The sequence below is a fragment of the Camarhynchus parvulus genome, chromosome 4 (genome assembly GCF_901933205.1).
Source record: "Camarhynchus parvulus chromosome 4, STF_HiC, whole genome shotgun sequence".
In the NCBI taxonomy this organism is placed as follows: Eukaryota; Metazoa; Chordata; class Aves; order Passeriformes; family Thraupidae; genus Camarhynchus; species Camarhynchus parvulus.
The window spans coordinates 22,115,282-22,130,530 of record NC_044574.1 but is presented as its reverse complement, the minus strand read 5'-3'; the positions used below and the strand labels follow the sequence as shown (position 1 = coordinate 22,130,530).

The 15,249-nt window shown below is 36.1% G+C and overlaps 1 protein-coding gene across 1 annotated transcript in view; it reads left to right on the top strand.

Moving 5' to 3' along the window:
- ARAP2 (ArfGAP with RhoGAP domain, ankyrin repeat and PH domain 2) overlaps positions 1-5,402 on the top strand; it is a 115,288-nt gene extending 109,886 nt beyond the window's left edge. Inside the window, exons 32-33 of the mRNA XM_030948180.1 lie at positions 2,192-2,323; positions 4,909-5,402. Coding sequence (XP_030804040.1) covers positions 2,192-2,323; positions 4,909-5,259 — 483 coding nt within the window. The 3' untranslated portion in view covers positions 5,260-5,402. The remainder of the gene's footprint in view (positions 1-2,191; positions 2,324-4,908) is intronic.
- The last annotated feature ends 9,847 nt before the right edge of the window (positions 5,403-15,249 follow it).

The window sequence follows — 15,249 nt, the reverse complement described above, 5'->3', positions numbered from 1 at the left end:
TTTTATCTTGATCCACAATAAACTGATTTTGGTTGGCAAGAGCTGCTCTTTCAGATAATAATTTCTCATTTCATTGGACGAAAATGTTCTTAATGGACAGAACTCTTCACTGGAGAGAACTCATCACAGACTTTTGCATCACTCTGGTCACACCATGTGTGAGAATTTTTTACTCCATCAAGATATGAGTCTATAAAATACTTTTTCTAAATTTGGAGCAAGGCTTTCAATTTCTAGTCAGCCATCATGAGTCAGTAATCACTGATTCTGATGGATTTTAATGGTAGTCGTCTTTTTACTTGCAGACCATGTGCAAAGTTATGATCATAGCTCCTCGTAGAGCACAACTTTTTTTTTTAAATACAGTCTTTAAGAGACGTGCTTCATGGATTTGCAGTCCTGGCTTGCCAGTTTCCTTCGAAGTTTTGCTGATTTAGCTGTAGGCCTTGGATATTCTCTTTGATTCACAGAATCTCATGTTGATGATTTTTTCAGTAAAATCATCTTGAAATACCTTGTCCTCAAATCTGTGTTTCTGGTTTTTATTAGCATTACTTGAAGAATGTGAGCTCATGTGCTCAAATTTGAAATGTTCAGTAAGTAATATATGTTTTTTTACTTCCCTTCTCTTCCCAGACTTGTTTTTCACTCAGAGTGAAACTTCCCATTTTTCCCCAAAACTGACCTATTTCAGTTGAGCTAAAGCAAAGACTACTGTTGAAACCAGATCTGCATATTTCTAGATTGTGTTTTGGATAACACATATTGTTATCATATGTTAAGCAATTATTTTCTCTAAATTATTAATACAAATTTTCACAGAATCACAGAATCAATTAGTTTGGAAAAGATCTTTGAGATTACTGAGTCAAAGCTATGACCTAGCACCACCTTGTCAACCAGACCATGGCACTGAGTGACACACGTAGTCTTTTCTTAAACATCTCCAGGCATGCTGACTGGTGACATTCCAATGTCTAATCACCCTTTTTGGGAAGAAACTCTTCCTAATATCCAATGTAAGCCTCCCCTGGTGCAGTTTAAGGCTATTTCTTCTCACTCTGTCGCTGGTTGCCTGGGAGAAGAAGCCCATTCCCACCTGGCTCCAGCCTCCTTTCAGGCAATTGCAGAGACCGGTCAGTTCCCCCCGAGCCTCCTTTTCTCCAGCCGAGCACTCCCAGCTCCCTCAGCTGCTCCCCACAAGCCTGGGGCTCCAGACCCTTCCCCAGCTCCCTCAGCTGCTCCCCACAAGCCTGGGGCTCCAGACCCTTCCCCAGCTCCCTCAGCTGCTCCCCACGAGCCTGGGGCTCCAGACCCTTCCCCAGCTCCCTCAGCTGTTCCCCACGAGCCTGGGGCTCCAGACCCTTCCCCAGCTCCCTCAGCTGCTCCCCACGAGCCTGGGGCTCCAGACCCTTCCCCAGCTCTGTGTCCCTTCTCTGGACACGCTCCAGCCCCTCAATGTCTTTCTTGCAATCAGGGGCCCAGAACTGGACACAGGATTTGAGGTGTGGCCTCCCCAGTGCCGGGTACAAGGGAGCAATCACTGCCGTGGTCCTGCTGGCCACACTGTTGCTGACACAGGCCAGGATGCCATTGGCCTCCTTGGCCACCTGGGCACACACTGGCTCATGGTCAGCAGCTCTCAGCCAGCACTCCCAGGTCCTTTTCCACTGGGCCACATTCCAGCCACTCTACCCCACCCTGTAGCCCTGCCTGGGCTTGTTGTGACCCAGGTGTTGTAACCCTGCACTTTGGTCTTGAACCTCAACAAGAAACATATTTTGAAATGCTTGCACATTGAGGTGATTTTATCTTATTTCAGAAACTTTTGTTGGGACTCACGAAAGCATGCTTCTGTGGAATTTTGAAATTGTGAAACAAGTCAAAATGTATGTTGTGTTTGATGATATTTTCTATTTTTTGAGGATAATGAGAATAATATTAAGGAAGGAGGATGTTTGATACATGATAATTATGTAGAGACAATTTGGTTCTTTTCACTCAACATTGGGCAGCACTTATGAAATATTAACATAATTTTAATCATCATAGTGTTTTTCCCTTTCTCCCACAATAGGAAGGAATGGTATTGTGCAGTTTATAGCTTTTTCCAAGGGAGTTTTGCATACCAAAGAATCTTCTGTATTTATGAAATTGTACATGGAAAATACGGAATCATTTTTTTCTTCAGCATGCAGATATATGGCCACCTGTTGGGAAAGCAAGAAAACAATCCATAACTAAAAGTCCAAAGATCAGAGGCTTACCACTTATTCCCATTCAACAGGAGAAGAACACTTGTAAAATCAGAGGGAATACAGAGGTAAGTGGGGTTTAAACTTGATGTAGAACTTTTAACCACAATGCTGTAATAAGTAGTCCAGTAATAATGAACTCCCTCGAGCTGGATAAATATAGAATGCAGATGTTCTTATTATCAATGCCTCTTCCAATATTTTGTCATTAAAGGTACATTTAGGACAATTTAATGTAAAAAAACTATTGTAGTCTCAAGTTGCATAACCTCTCTGGCTGTTCAGTAAATCATAATGGACTTTTATTTGTACTTGTTGTTTTGGTTTTTTTTTAGTAGAGATTGTTCATTCGGAGTAAATAAGACTTTTAGCTGGAAGTATTATGCATTTTATTACAATATGGGTTTTATTTTTAATAAGATCCTTGAAAACTGTCCTGCATGCGTATCTTCAGATATTTTTTCCTCTGTCTAAAATAACTGCATGGTTTTAGTTATCTATTCTGTGAACATAATGGAAAAGCTCAGATGGAACTAATGTTGATACATTTAAGTTGTGCTATTATTATTCTCAAAGAAGAATGAGAAGCTTTAGTTACAACTCTTTGAATAGGCTGAGCTTTGTTACTACATTACACTAGTGCACTAGTGATGTATCTGAACCTTATCATATTAGTTTGAGATTACTTTTCTGGTATCCACATAGAGATACTGATGCCTGTGGGGAGAACTTGAGATGAAGCAGTGGAGGCACTGTTCTACTAGGGAATAGTAGTGGTAACTAGCTTGACTGCAGCAGTGAATAACTGTTGATGCAACAGCTTGATCCTTTGACTGCAGCACTATAATTTCTTGCACATTTTAGAATATTTTGAAAGGAGAGGTTAATATGGGATGTGTTATCACCACTAACAGAGATGGTGGTTCAGGTACAGAATGGTAAAGTTGGCTATTTCCGTAGTAAATGAAAAGCAAAAGGCAGGCATAGTGCTTTATATAAAAGACAATTCCATCTTCTGTTACACTTTCTTCCAGAAAGAAATTCTGCTCTGCCTAACTATAAGAGTATAAAGCCATGTGAATATAAGTATTTTGTAATTTGTTTATAAATTTGTTTATAAATTTGTCTTTTTTAACCTTCTCTCAGAAAGTATTTTTGCAATTTTTAATAAGTTCTTTCAGATGCTTGTATTTTCAAACTTCTTTGATGAAAGTAATCAGGTTAACACAATACATAATGAAAAATAAAAACTAATGCTTTTTTACATGGAAAGCTAAAACTGGAATGAACAGTAAAATAGCAGTAGAAAATATATATATGATACGGTTTATTAAGAAGAAATATTATACCCCAGTGGAGTCAGTTAAAAAAAATGTACCATTGGGAGACCATGCTTTCAGCCTTTCCATGAATTTGAGTACTCTTCCAAGAATATCTCAGTTTTAAAGCATTAAAAAGTAATACCAGGAACAAGCATTTTCTGAAATATGCTGGTTTATGGAAAATGGAAGTCTATTTACAGATCAATGTGTAAACTTGTAGTAGAAATGTCATCAATTTACATAGGCAGGAAAAGAGACTGAAAGTTTTCCAAACTTGTAGTAGAAATGTCATCAATTTATATAGGCAGGAAAAGAGACTGAAAGTTTTCCAAACAGTGAAAAAAGTGATATCTTTGAGAGAGAAAGATGAGGGGGAAAAAACCCAAACCACTATAAGCTCAAAGATACCCAGAAACTGAGTTTAATATTAATATCTTTTGCTAAAATGTCTATATTAAATGTCTGATTTTTCCTCATCGTTGGAAGCAGTTTTATTGAGGGTTAGCAACACAAATGTGTAATACCAAAGGTTTGAAAGGCTCAATAACTAAGAATCCTAATAACAAATAGAACCAAAACATTTTGATTATTTCTATACCACTTGTTGCACATGTGGACAGTGCATTTGAAATATGCATGTTTCTCATGTAGAATTATTTAATTGAAATAGAAATGTATTGCTGTGTATCTGCAGTAAGTATTTGATTTTATTTCAAAATACAGGAAGGCTGAGGAATGAGGAAAAACCTTTTCTTTCAAGCACGATCAAATAGCATACTGACTTAGAATAGGTCATACAAGAAGGGCCCAAACCATTCTATAATTCTGTGTATCTAAACTAGCTCCTCTCTAGTGTTTGAGTAGTTTTTAATGTTTGTTTTAACGTATAGGAGGTATTAAGATTCCAAGGAACAAGTTGCTCATATGCTGTGGATGAATAACTCTGTAAAAAATGCAGTCAAACTGAACAAGTTCCACACAGGAAATACACAAAGACCCAAAATCTCTCTATGCTAAAATTTAGTCTACTGTGGTAGAATGAAAAATCAAATTGTGATTATATTAAAATAAATCTTCATGTCTTCATTGGTATGGTGCATGATTTATGTAAATTCCAGAAGTATAGCTAATTGAGAATTTGCTCACTAAAAATTAATAAATAATAATATGACAATTGTGGTAATTTAAAACTAACTTTGCTGTCTCAGCTCTTGAGTAAAATTAATATTTTTTTCTTTAAAACTTATGTGAAACTAATGAGCAAAAATTGCAATCTAAACATTTTTTAATATGGTTTGAATGAACTTATTTCTCTTTGCTTGTTTGGTAAGAGTATAGAACTACAAGCTGGAAAATCAAGATTTGGTGAACATCATGATAATGAACTTCTGGAAGAAAGAAAAAACTTGAAAGAAAAAGCATCTATTGTGGCACAATGTTTGGAAAGAAAGGAGGAGAAAGGGCGAAATCATACTAAAACACATCGAAGCTTGATTTCTGAAGATGATGCAGGCTCAGGGATGACTGAATTACACCAAATACCACATAAGACACTGAGGAAAAATAAAACCAAAACAAACAAAACTACTTTGGAACTAGATAGTAAATTGCCGTCAGATGTGATTCAGGAACTAAATACAGTGCTGCAGAAGAACAGAGCACTTCATGAAACCTCCAGCTGATTTCCTGAGCCTGAAGTGTAATACTTACATGTATATTCTTGTGTTATATATGTATATATATATTTGTGTGTGTATTTTCTGTTCAAAATAGTCTGCTTTGATGTGTCTAGTTTGTACAGTGCAGACGAAATAAGGAAATATAATTTGTTTATATGCAGCTGTTGATTTTGTATATGTGTATACCCCGTGTTATAATTTACAACTGAACTGGGAGAACTGATTATGTAAAACTCCTGAAGTTTGGAAGTTTTTCTGTGCAGTGCAAGGACACTGGGTTTTTGTCTATTTTGTTGTTGTTTGTTTCAGATTTTGTTTGATACAAGGATTCTAAGGACTGTCAAAAGCTTTTGCTGTTTATACTCTGTACCACTTTGTAAATACTGGGGAGGTATTTTAAAAGACAAGATATACTATGAAATTCATGCTATGAATTGGCCTGCAATATTTTTAATTGTCTAACACTATAAAATTAGTAACATCTGATTTGAAATTGATTTTTGGTTGTTTTTTTTTTTTTTTTTTGTTTGGTTATTTTAATTTGTGGTTTTGTTTTTAAGGAGAAAATTAGTATTTGCTTCCACAGAATTGTCCTCTGACAAGGCATCATGTGAAGGAATCAAAAGGGAGGGAAAATGTAGTAGGTAAGACAATGTATTAATTCTTGTATCTTGAAACTGTGTCTCTAGGGTGTACATCTGATTATTACATCTAAGTAATAAGACTGTTGAGGAGGAAAAAAAAAGTCTTCAAAGCAACGTCTGATGGGTATGTGAATTGGAAGAATTGCACTATCTCAGTGGGCTGAAGTACTTTCCTAAACAGGCCTTGCTCATCTCAGGGTGACAAAGGCAGGCTTTTCTATTGCTCTTTGGATAGAGCTTGCTAACAAAGGTGCTAACAAAGTTGCTGACCTCCCATAAATATTTAGTATTTAAATGAGAAATTAATTCCTTTAAGAAAAAATGGTGCCCACAAAACCAAATCAGAATGGTCCCAACACACCAAGTGTTAAGGAGGGCCAAATCCTAAACAGAGGAAGAGATTTACCCCTCTCTACCGTGAGGACAAAGGTAATAATATTCTGTTTGCAGGGACTAGCAAATGCTTGCCCTACAACTTTACCACTGCTCTTCTGAGTGTGAGGGCTGGTCCCAGGGTGGAGAGAACAGCCTCGCTTGCTGCCTTCTGAGTATGTAGGTAGCAGTCCCTGAAGATAGTGATGTAGCACAGTACAGCTACTTTGATTTTTAGCCCCAGAGTTACTTAAATTTAAAATTCAGCCTTGCTTTTCAAAACAAAACCTATTCAAGGAATGAAATTATTTTCAGTTGTTTTGTAGATTTTGTCTTCACTTATCCCTTGGGACTGCTGATTTGACTTTGTTCCTTAGCACCTGGATGGGCAGAAGGCACTGCTGTGCTGAGGCTGTTTTCAGGTGTTGTAGATGCTGTCTGGTTAAGCAGCAGGACCGACAGACCTGAGCTCTCATGAGCTCACAAGGCACTTTGCTTCAAGGGAGGCATTAATAAGGGCATCTGCTTGTTTTTGCTGCTGTCCCTTTCATGTCTGACTAGTCAAACTGCCACAGATTTTCACCAGCCTTTTAAGAATCTACTGATGCCTTTAGTGTTTGATTGGAATTGGCCAGATCTCTTAGAGTAGGAGAGACGAAGCACAGAAGCAGCATGCTCACTTACTCCCTCTTCTATTTTTGGTAGTCACAGGTGCCCTAACATTTCTCACATCATTTACTTCTATTCCTGATTACATTGAGCAGCTTAATTGGAAAAATAATTTGTTTGATTGAAGAAATTATACAAGTGACTCAAATAATGTATCTGGCAACTCTGCTAGGAAGCACAGAGGAAATGAGACCAACCTCAAATATTTTTAGTAGTATTTATTACTCTGGAATGTAGCACTGACAAAGCAAGTCTAGTCTTTCAGACTTTGCATCTACCTTATTTGACCAGTTGTTAAAACTGAAACAAGTTTGTAGATTTTAATTTTCCCAGTGCACTGTTGACTGTTTTGCTACTTTCACTTTGTAATTGAACCTCTTCTAATCATTGAGGCTCTGTCTCAAATAAGCATATCAGCCTGAACTCAAATTTTATTGATTAAAGCTGGTGTTTAATGTTAATAAACACATTCTTAAATGCTGATTTGAACTGGGGGCTAATGTCAGAAGGAAAAATTGCTTTATTTTCTGTCAGGCTGGACTTGAATGTACTATTTACAGTTGTACTTTGATTTGCAGATATTTCTCAATATTGAGTTATGGTTCTTATATTGTTTATGTTTTTATTGGGACCTTAATGATGACATTCACTTCACTGCTGAAATGATGCTTCATGCATCATTTAAGCCACTACACTAATGGGATAAATGGGGCAGTGGAAGGGTTTGTGCGTTGGAGTGAATATATCCACAAAGAAAATGGTTTGTGTATTTTTATTGGTTCTGAGGACTTCAGAAACATTTGTTCTATTTCAAAACCATGTCACAGGTAAAATATCTGTATAACTGCTGCTAACAGGCCATAAAAATCAAAAAGATGTTTAATAAAATGTGTTTAAATTTGGCATTGTATGTATTCATACACAAACACATTTATGCACATTCACAGAGGCACACTGAATGATGACAGTGTTGCAAGTAAAGATTATTTGGGGAAGTCGAAATTAAATTTTAAATTAATTCTTTTAAATAAGTATCAAAGTGTTTAACAAAACATCCGACGCATGATTATTACACTACACATTTCAGACTGATCTAAGACCTGCAGAATAAACGTGGTTTGTTGCAATATCTTAGTGGCTGCTGATCTTTTGTTGTTCCTGTGCCATGTTGAGAACTGGTAAAGTGTAATTTTCAGAGAATTGTAATTGAATAAATGCTATTTCTCGGAACTAGGTGATGGATTTTTTCAGGAAAAAAAGCATTAAGAATGTTTAAAAAATAATCTGTGTCTGCCCATATGAAAGCTGTTGAATAACCTGGTAAGAGCTTACTTTCTCATCTGCAAAATGAAGTTAAATGGGAGACTGGTATTTTATGTATGGGCCTATAACAGTTAGAAGACTAAGGTTAATATCTTAATAAATCTTAGTAAATCTCAGGTTTATCATTGCCTTGTTAAACTTCTATAATCATGATAGGTAGGTGTAAAGTTGACATGTAACCATCGTTTTTGTTAACATAATGCCTGTGTTCTGTTTGTGCATGGGTTTTTCACATTTATTAGGATGGGTGGGGGAAGCAGTGAAAACCCAAGAAGAAATATGAACTAGATTCTTCGTTTTCTTTTTCTTTACTTGAGCTGGATATTGTCTGCTATTTTGGAATTTTTCTTCACAACAGATCTGTTTCTGAGGTACTATTTTGGGATGCCAGTTCAAAAGAGCAGTTTGACTAATAGGTTTTGTGCCTCAGCAGAGACTGCCTTAGTGTGGGATCAGTTTCACCAGCTGGGATCTACAGGGTGTATTCATGCAGACCTTGCCTTTACTGTGTTACTGGGGTTGAGATGCAATTTTTGCATTAAAAGATTTTGCAAATGTTATCTGAGAATCTGTCCAGTGGGGAAAGGATATCCCCGAAGATTTCTTCAGTTAATGGGGAAGGTTTGGCTATATCATTGATTTTTGTTTCTTCCTTGGGAAGAGCTCTGGGCTGTTCTGCCTAAGGCAAGTTGTTAGGATGCCTCCAGCTCTGTCTGCCAGAGGCACCCCTGGGGTGCCTTTTTCTGTCATGTATTGGGGTACTTTTAGACTGCTCTGGAGATACAGGGTTTATCTGAGAGTAAAAGTTACAGGATTTTTATCTCACTGCAGTGATTTTTTTCTCCCCTGATACAGTGCTGACACAGTTTGTGTTCCTATGAGTGCTGCCAGGTTTCCACCATCTCCACAGTTCAAATTGCAGATTAAGAAGCCTAAGAAAAAATTTACATGCTCTGCTGGGGACGGGGTTGGTACCTGCAGGAGTAAGGAAGTAAAGGGTACATCTCTCACTGGCTATGACACTTTGTTATAGGCCTACCCTGTTATGTCACCTCTCTGATTTTTATATCCTGTTTCCCAGTGCAGTCTGTTTCATTGGGAGAGTCAGCTATCAGACTTTACTTGAATTTGAACTAGAACAGCTTCAGTTCTGTTGGAGTGCAAATGGAAACAAACAAACAAAACAAAACAAAAAAAAAAGAAAAAAAGTACTGACTTGAGTCCCTGTTTGGAGCACAGAATGCTCTAAAATATTATTTTGATTTGTGCTACTTAAGAGAAATTTGTGGATTCAGTAAGTTACATTGGGACTGAACTGTATAGAAACAGACTACTTTGATAGACGGATTGAGTGTATTCCAAGTGGAATTGTTTGCAAGAATATGTACCAACTTGCGAAACTGAGCAAGATGTGGCAAGATTGCCTGGGAAGAGTAAGGATCCTCCAATACAGTATTCCTGCTTCTGAACTGCTGGAGAGATTCTCTGTGCTGTTAAAAAATGATTTGTCAAATGCACTGTTTCTTGAGATTAGACTGTTCTATGTAGAAAGGCAGAAAGCCTTTGCAAAATTTTTTCAGTTTGGAGATTACACTGCTTTAGTTGTGGCTCCACTGAAAATGGGATCCGTCTGCAGCTCAGATAAGGGGAAAACCAATCCTGCTCCTTTTTTTAGCTCTTACCACTGCTGCAGCTTAATGGTTTAGTTATTGTCTTTGCTGAAATTTCTTTGAGAATATTCCTATTATGCTTTGCCACTCATTTTTTGCTGCAAATTCATTATGATCTGTTGTACTGATGAGGAAGGAGGATGTGGATGTTAATGCCAAACAGACAACTGTATCTTCCTGCTTACCTGTACTTCCACTGCAGTTCAGAATTTTGCTTAGTCTACCTGACCTTACTTGAGCCCTGCCTCTTTTTGCTCTAGACCCTGTTCTCCGTCTTGGACTCTGGAATATCCTAATCTTTAAGGTATCTTATATACACACTCCCACTCTGGTCTAATGTATGCTTCAAACTCTAGCCATTTCTGGTTAGATCCCATGACATCTCTGAATATGTTTTTTGCCTGTTTGCAGATAGTATATGCATTATGGTCAAGACCATCATGTCAAGGTTGCCTTAACCTTTTTTTTAAGTTCTGTTAGAGGTGTTCTCAGTGCCACCATAAAGAAGGAGATTTTGCTGAAGTAACTGAGAGAGAGAGAGAAAGAGATTTAGATGTTGGCTTATAGGTATTCCAAAGTTCTATGACCCATTCCTATAAATGCCTCTGAAAATCTTCTACATTTGTATTCCTCAGCCAATCAGAAGGCAAACTAAAGCAAATGTACTCTCTTTGCCTTTTTAAATTATTTCAGTTCAGTTCCTTAATGATCCTGTAATAATTGCTTGTGCCTGGTAATAACACAGTTTCTTGCAAGTTACACCTTTGGCTACATAAAGTATTTTCTTTCAGAATTTAATTAACATCGGTTTGTCCAATAGTGCAGACAGTTTAAGAACTAATAGGTTGAGGTTTGCTCTATGTCTGAGTTTTATTGCATTGTTTTCTCCCCATCCACATTTAAAATATGTTTCATTTAAAAGCAAATAACTTCTTTGTATTTGACTATATTTGCTTTATATATCTATTTAAATTACATCATGATTGAAATTTCATTTCTTCAAAGAGATGGTAGCCATTAGCCTTTAGTTTATTGTGTCCAGCCACTTACATTTGCTTTCAGATTGTCTCTTTTTCCCACTGTTAACTCATTCATCCTACATATTGGGACTGTTAAAGATCATTAGATGATAAATATTTTAAACTGCATATGACAATTCTGTGTCTTCTCAGGCTGTTACAGGTAGAACATTTTTCACATGAGAATCCTTATAAGCTTTTCTTCCGGAGGAAATCAGGTTTTGTGAGAGATTACAGAACTTTGATGTAGGAGAATGTGTCTTTGAGTCTTGGTTAAATAACTGAGTAGAAGAAGAGTATGCTTTGTCCATAACGTGGAGACAGTAGGATTGGTTCCCTTTCGTTGCTTCTTGATCTCATATAGTGCAGTTTGGCCAGGTAAATGAGTTTTGAAAATGTTTGCATAGGATCTGTTCTAAGAACTAGAACAAGAAAACCAAATATGAAGCATCTCTAAAATAGCAATAAATCTAACCATTAGTTTAAGAAAGTTTCTGGGTTTACTCAATAAAAAGCAAATGCATTTCCACTGTCTTTTTCCTTCTAGATTTTAGAAAAAAGTTCTCACTAGCTTGAACTTTCTATGGATTTTCAGTATTAGTAACCAAGTCTAATTTAGAAAGTGTATTTTTCAAAACACAAATCTTGATACAAAAAAGGTACTAAAGGTATTTTTTTAAAATTACCTTGTATAAAGGTTTGTTTTCTTTTATGCTAGCTATATCATAGCAGCATTAACTTATTTAGTTCTCTCTAAATAGTATTTCTGGGATAAATGCGTTTCTTGTGATGATTATTGATCTTTTTTAATGTCAGTAATGCAAAAAATTCAAAAGTTTTCCACCTATGACTGAATTAATAAAAAATGCAAGTTTTTGTTATTTACCATTTAATCTTGGGTTTTGTAAAAATAACCTGACAGTATTTCATAAAATATTGCTATTGAGATTCAACAGCCCTGAATGTGTCGTTTACTTAAATAATGCAGCCTCGATTGGTTATGGACAGTTATGAGAAATTAGTTACAGAAAATCTAATATTTCTGCAGTTAGTGGTTAATTTATCTCCAGTTGAGTCTCTTGCAGCCATCTCCTCTTTCTCCAGATTTCTTGGGTTTTAAGAAAAGATACTAGCTTAGACTTCAAGATGTAAAGCCAGAAATTCATCTTGAAAATTCTATTATAAAAAAATAAAATTCTATTATAAAAAAATAAAACTACAAACCACCTACAACAAATAACCTTCCTCTTTAACATGTATGCAAAATCTTCCTTTATTGAATTATTTTTGAGAGCCATTTAACAAAACAGAGGGAGGACACCCATGCTGAAATTCAAATCAATTTTGTGGTAGATGGATGCTATCTCCCTTAGAATAATTATTTTTCCATCAGGTGGGTTATGATGATCAAGCAAATGTTTCAAAGTACTTGACTTGAGGTCAGAATTCAATGGCAAGATGTTGCACCTGTGTCTTGCTGAGGACCTCAAAGGTGAATGTTGTCTACATGCTTTCGTCAGATTTTTATTTCAGTTATTGTAGATCTCCTGAGGCAGTTCAAGGTAGTAGAATTTAGGACTTTCTATAATTCTCTTCCAGCCTGTGGACACTGTAGTTCTGTAAAGAACACAGTGGTTTTCCACTTTTGAGCAAGTGCTCTGGCCTGTACCTGAGACTTGCACTCCTGAGCCATATCAAAAGCATATCTTATTAGTAAGTAGGTTTTCTTACAGTTTGTGGGTTTATTGTCACTCTGGACTTTTTGAGAGAGATTAATGAAGTCTGTAGCCAAAGAGATAGTTATTTTTTTGTGGAACTAACCTAATATCTTTTTTTATATATATTCTGAAATGAGCAGCCATGTTTTAAATGGACCAAGTCCGTTTTGTCCGGATTTTTGTCCAGATTTTCATTAACGATAACAGTGTTGAAATCTCCTTTTGAATGTTTACCTTAAATAGAGCCTCCATCCTCACAGATACCGGAGGTTTGATGTGATTTGGTTTTTTTGGCAAATCAGACATGTCATACAGCCAGATATTGGATCTCTGGTAGACATAACCTGGTATGTTAGAAGGTGTGTAACAAACCAGAAAATGTTAAATCATGCCATGTGTTACCTGTTGGTAACCTTTTTTGATGATGCTCTTACATCACTTTGGTTTTCATACTAAAACTTTCATTACACTTAAAAAGTGATTCAAAGATATTTTACAAATCAACTAACATTATGCATTCAAGTTTTACTTTCAAATTTTTGTTTGGGCTTTTTAAGCAGGTACAGCAATCATTCTTTCCTGATTGCTCTAAGCAAAAGCAATGAATAGATAAGAAATGTTGTTGTATATACCTTATTTCACCCTAACACCTCCATTTTCAAAATATTTAATTTTTTTAAAAAATTGTTAAATAAAGAGTGGTCAAATTTTTTTCTGGTGCACTCATGCTCCTTATTATGAAGAGAATCTTTATCCTGGCCTGTTGTCAGCTGTTCGGAGGTGAAAAATAAGTAGTAAAAATTAAAGACAGGTCTGTTGCTTCCAAAAGTACAGTATGGTGCATACTGCCTCTTTTTATAAATGTTTTCAGCTTTAGCTCTTGATATTCACTTTTCTATTCCCTAATGTATCATTAGTGAGATGAACACATAAAAGTGGATCCCTCATGGCCTTACAGGACCTTATTATAAAATTGTAAACTCACCATTCACGTTATCTCTTTGCAATTAATGGACTGTGAAAAGAAATTGCACAGTGAAAGAATGTAGCTGTATTTATGATTAGGTCTTAAACAGAAGGCCAGTTTATATGCTACTTGAATTGAAAAAATTACTTACTTTCTCTCACTATATTTTTATTATCAATATAAAATGTCTAGTAGGCCAACAGGAGTAAAAATTCTGAATGCAAGCAAAATTGTATAGGCTTTATTCTGAGTAAAAAAATGTCTCATGAACATTGCTATTTATATATTCCATTTTCAGACAATAACTGTAATTTATGAAGAAGCTGAGTTCACATCACCATCTGCTTTCAGTACTAACTAATATGAACTATGAACTAATATGTAGACTAGAAACTGTTTTCTTTCCCTGAGTCACAACTTTGCCATGGATTTCTAGAAACAAACTGGATTTATATGTTAGAAGTATTTTTCAATTTGTTTCACAATCAGTTAACTCAATGGATAATTAACTGAACCATGAGAAAGCTTTCCCATGAAGGCTGACACCTCCCCCATTCAGCATACCAGACATTTTACACAATTGAAGAGACATGTTGCCACTTTTTATGTTGCTTTTTAAGACCAAATGCTTGTTCTTGTGTCCCCTGATATTTGTTTCTGCTTTAAGTTGTGGAGCTCCAGTTTCCAGTGGAAGAAAAGAATTTCCCATCAGTTTATTTGGTGTTGCCCTAAACATTTACAGGTGAAGGAGGCGTGTTGCTTAAAGAGGTTTCAGAGTAAGGTGATCGATCAACTGGTTTGACAGCAATAAAAGTTCCCCAGGAAGCTGTATCTTCACCTTCAAGAAACAAGTAAGATCATCTCACTCTGATCTACAATTTCATTCAGGCCCCCAAAGGCTAATGTCCAGCACATTAGGCATGGTATAATTGAACTGTTGAGAAGCAAAATATTAATGAACTGCCTTCCCTTTGGAAGTAATCTGGGTTTCTCATTACTAGCACTGCCAGCATTCTTGTTCTTAGTGTCTAATCGACGCTTAATGACTCTCTCTTGGTGTCTCTAATTTTCCATAATTAATGTGCATGTAAAATGAATCTTGTAAATAATGTGTGCTTATATACCACATGCTGAATAATGTAAGCAAGCTATTATAGGTTGCTTATTTTTGCCCCTTGCGGTCTCTGGATCTCTAAACTTTGCATTAACTTGAAGCTGTGAGGGAAAAATCTACCAGGCATCTCACCTCATTGAAGCATAAAACCCAGAAACAGTGAAAAAAATTCTATAGAGAAAAGAGATCAAGTAGGTTCTTTTTGTTTGTTTTTTGTTTGTTTTTCCACACCAAACCAGTCTAGCAAATAATAGATTGCAAGATTTTCAACTGGTATGTATTAGACTGTTTTGCAAATATACATCTCAAAACTGACTATGTTCTTAATATCTAAATGTCTTGCAGATGATCTTTGTGACTACTTACCAAGAGAAAAGCTGTCCACACTTGTAATATCTAGTGAAATTATGAAGTACAAACGTTAAATTTTATGGCTTGTTCACATTATATCGAGGGACTCTACCAAGTGGAATTTTTATTTTTCCAATGTTAAGTAT